The sequence below is a fragment of the Chaetura pelagica genome, unplaced genomic scaffold (genome assembly GCF_000747805.2).
Source record: "Chaetura pelagica isolate M959 unplaced genomic scaffold, ChaPel_1.0 scaffold99, whole genome shotgun sequence".
NCBI classification, from domain to species: Eukaryota; Metazoa; Chordata; class Aves; order Apodiformes; family Apodidae; genus Chaetura; species Chaetura pelagica.
Window position 1 is genome coordinate 874,271 of NW_009954539.1, and position 2,749 is coordinate 877,019.

At 44.2% G+C, this 2,749-nt stretch overlaps 1 protein-coding gene across 2 annotated transcripts in view; it reads right to left on the reverse strand.

Moving 5' to 3' along the window:
- The window catches only part of TFAP2B (transcription factor AP-2 beta (activating enhancer binding protein 2 beta)), a 36,591-nt gene that overhangs the window by 14,859 nt on the left and 18,983 nt on the right, over window positions 1-2,749 (reverse strand). For both annotated transcript variants that reach the window (XM_010004884.1, XM_010004883.1), the window contains exon 5: window positions 327-445. In XM_010004884.1, coding sequence (XP_010003186.1) covers window positions 327-445 — 119 coding nt within the window. The remainder of the gene's footprint in view (window positions 1-326; window positions 446-2,749) is intronic.

Sequence of the window (2,749 nt, forward strand, 5' to 3'; positions counted from 1 at the left end):
CACACACATCTACACACACACATCCACACACACACATACATCCACACACACACATCCACACACACACATACACACACACACATCTACACACACGCGTTTGCCACCCAGAGGAATCAATGACCCTCCGGCCAGTCACTGTTTTTTGGGGATGGGCTGCTTAACCATGTCGGTGTTCACCCTGATCCTCTCTGAATTTCACGTCTGCGAGGTTTTCCCTTCAGATCTCCAAAGTTGGGGGAGGGGTGGGGTTTTATTGGGTTCGTACAGTGTCACACACGAGTTCAGGTTAGGCAGGGGTGTGAAGGGAGCTGCAACCCTTGGCTTACCTTCCACCAGGGAGGTGAGTAAAGTGACATTTGCGGCCTTACGCCTGCCGGCTGGTAAATTCAAACCGATTTTTTCTAGTCTTTCTCTCAAAGATCTCCCCCCGTTTTTCGATTTGGCTCTAGAATTGCAAAGAAAGTAACATGGTGATTGACCCCGCAGTGTTCCTGGAAAACGTCTGTGCAGTCAGTGGAGTCTGGAGGGGGTTTCACTCGACTTTGGGTGTGTTGGTTTCTGCTCGGATTTGCAGAGATTTGCTTAATTTCTCACAGGGGTGGTAGTGGGGATGGAGCCACTTTTCCCTGTTTTATCCAGGGAAATCAAATAATGCCAGATAGCAATAATTAATGGACAGGCTTCTGATCCAGAAAGCAAATGGGTTCCTACTGTGTGACACTAACTCGTATTGAGATGGAGTAAGAAGATGGACAGAAAGGTAGAGGAGAAAAATTAAATCCTCGGTTAATCCAGGAAAGAGCTGACATGGGAAGAAGAAAGAGGCGAAGAAAAAAAATAAAATAAACAAACAAACAAATCTGAAAGGCTCGAAAGGAGAATGTGTGTGCCTGTGGATAAATGGAAAGGAAGGAAAATATTTATTAAACCATTTGGTGCATGTGTGTGTGAGGGTGCTGTGCCGAAGGGCGACGCTGAGAGGAAGAGCTCACCTGAAGGCAGGGCTCGTTATACAGAGGGGATTGATTGCCTGAAGGAAGATTTGAATATCTGTCGGAGGTTACTGATAAGGACAATAAAAGGATGAGTGAGCTATAGGTGGGAAATAGAGAGTTATTGTTCGGAAGCCTATATATATGTAAACCCCCAGGGATGAAATCTTGCCACCTGCGAAATCAAGGGAGAGTTTTGGCACTCCGATCGAAGTCCATCCCAATTGTCTCTTAGTTCTTTCATCAAATTTGTTTAAGAATTAGCAGTCACATTTAGCGAGAGGAAACCAGAGACGACAGAGAAGCCAGACTGGCTTTCCACTATTTTTTATCAAAGTAAATAGGGTTAGATGGCAGAGCTGCAGGAGAGCAGCTTTCTGTACTTCATCTGCTCTGAACCAAAAGCTTGTCTAAAATTTAGATTCAAGATAGGAACTGAAGTCAGCAGCAGCCAATGATTATGTCTTGGGTCACCTCCAGAAATCCACTGAAGTTCAATAATTATGTTTCTTTACCTTGGTAATTATATTTTCTACAGTGTATCTCTCAGATATTCTCCCTGCTCCATTTGTAGCTGTACAGAGGCAGGTTAGCATGTGTAAGTAAAAATCTCTGCTGCCCTTGCTGGCAAGGATCGCAGCTAAACATTGATTACAGGCATACACGTGGAACAGCATCTATTTTGGGAGACCCTAATTCTCACATATATTTCTAGGTGCCTGGCTGCATGAAGCAGGACTTTCCCTCTCCCCTCCAGACAGGAAGCTGGAACCCCTGACATCATCACATGATTTTTTTTCATTGAACTAGAAAATAAATAAATGAAACCCCCAATAACCTACTTTATTCTAAAACATCTGAGAGTCAACGTTGCCCAGTTGCTGCTACTGGAGCTGGCAAAGTATTTCCTCCTCTAAGATTAGAAACTTTTATACACGATCCGAAATTTATTCAGGAGCAGTTTTTACGCATTTGTTCCTGTCTCGAAGCAATGCTTTCTTTTCCAGACTGGCACACACCTGACACGTAGAAAAGAACTCTTATCTACTCTCAGCTTCTCATTAGCTTTAATGTCATACTATACCTTGAGTTCTTCCCTGTTCTGACCAGAGGTGGAGCAGTAGCTCACTTTTCTTACAAGCCATGAGGACAATTTACAGTCCTTCAGTTACTGTCAAGAAGATAAAGACCTTTCTCCTGTTAGTTCTTCCGCCTGGCAACCTCGGAGCTTAAATTCTTGTTGCTGGTACCTAAATGCACAATCTCTCTTGTTATGATGCAGAGGCAACCACCTCAGAATCACAAAATCACAGAATCTTAGGGGTTGGAAGGGACCTCGAAAGATCATCCAGTCCAACCCCCCGGCCAGAGCAGGATCACCCAGAGCACATCACACAGGAACGTGTCCAGGTGGGTTTTTAATGTCTCCAGTGAGGGAGACTCCGCAACTTCTCTGGGCAGCCTGTCCCAGTGCTCATTCATTCTCCTCGGTACCAATAATGCCAAACATTTTAAGGTCTTTGGCAAAATCCAGTGGGACATTAGCAGGTGATTTGCACCCACGTTTAACAGCAAAGACCTCCAGACCAACCGTCAGTAATTCTTCTAGCAACCATCTCTAGATGAAGCACTAAGTTTCTGACTTTCAAAGCTATCTGTTGACGGCTTTTCTTTAGTCAGGTACTTACCTACCTTACAGGTTACCTATTAATCCCCTGCTGATTTTAATAATGTGTGACACCACGTCAATCACTTTA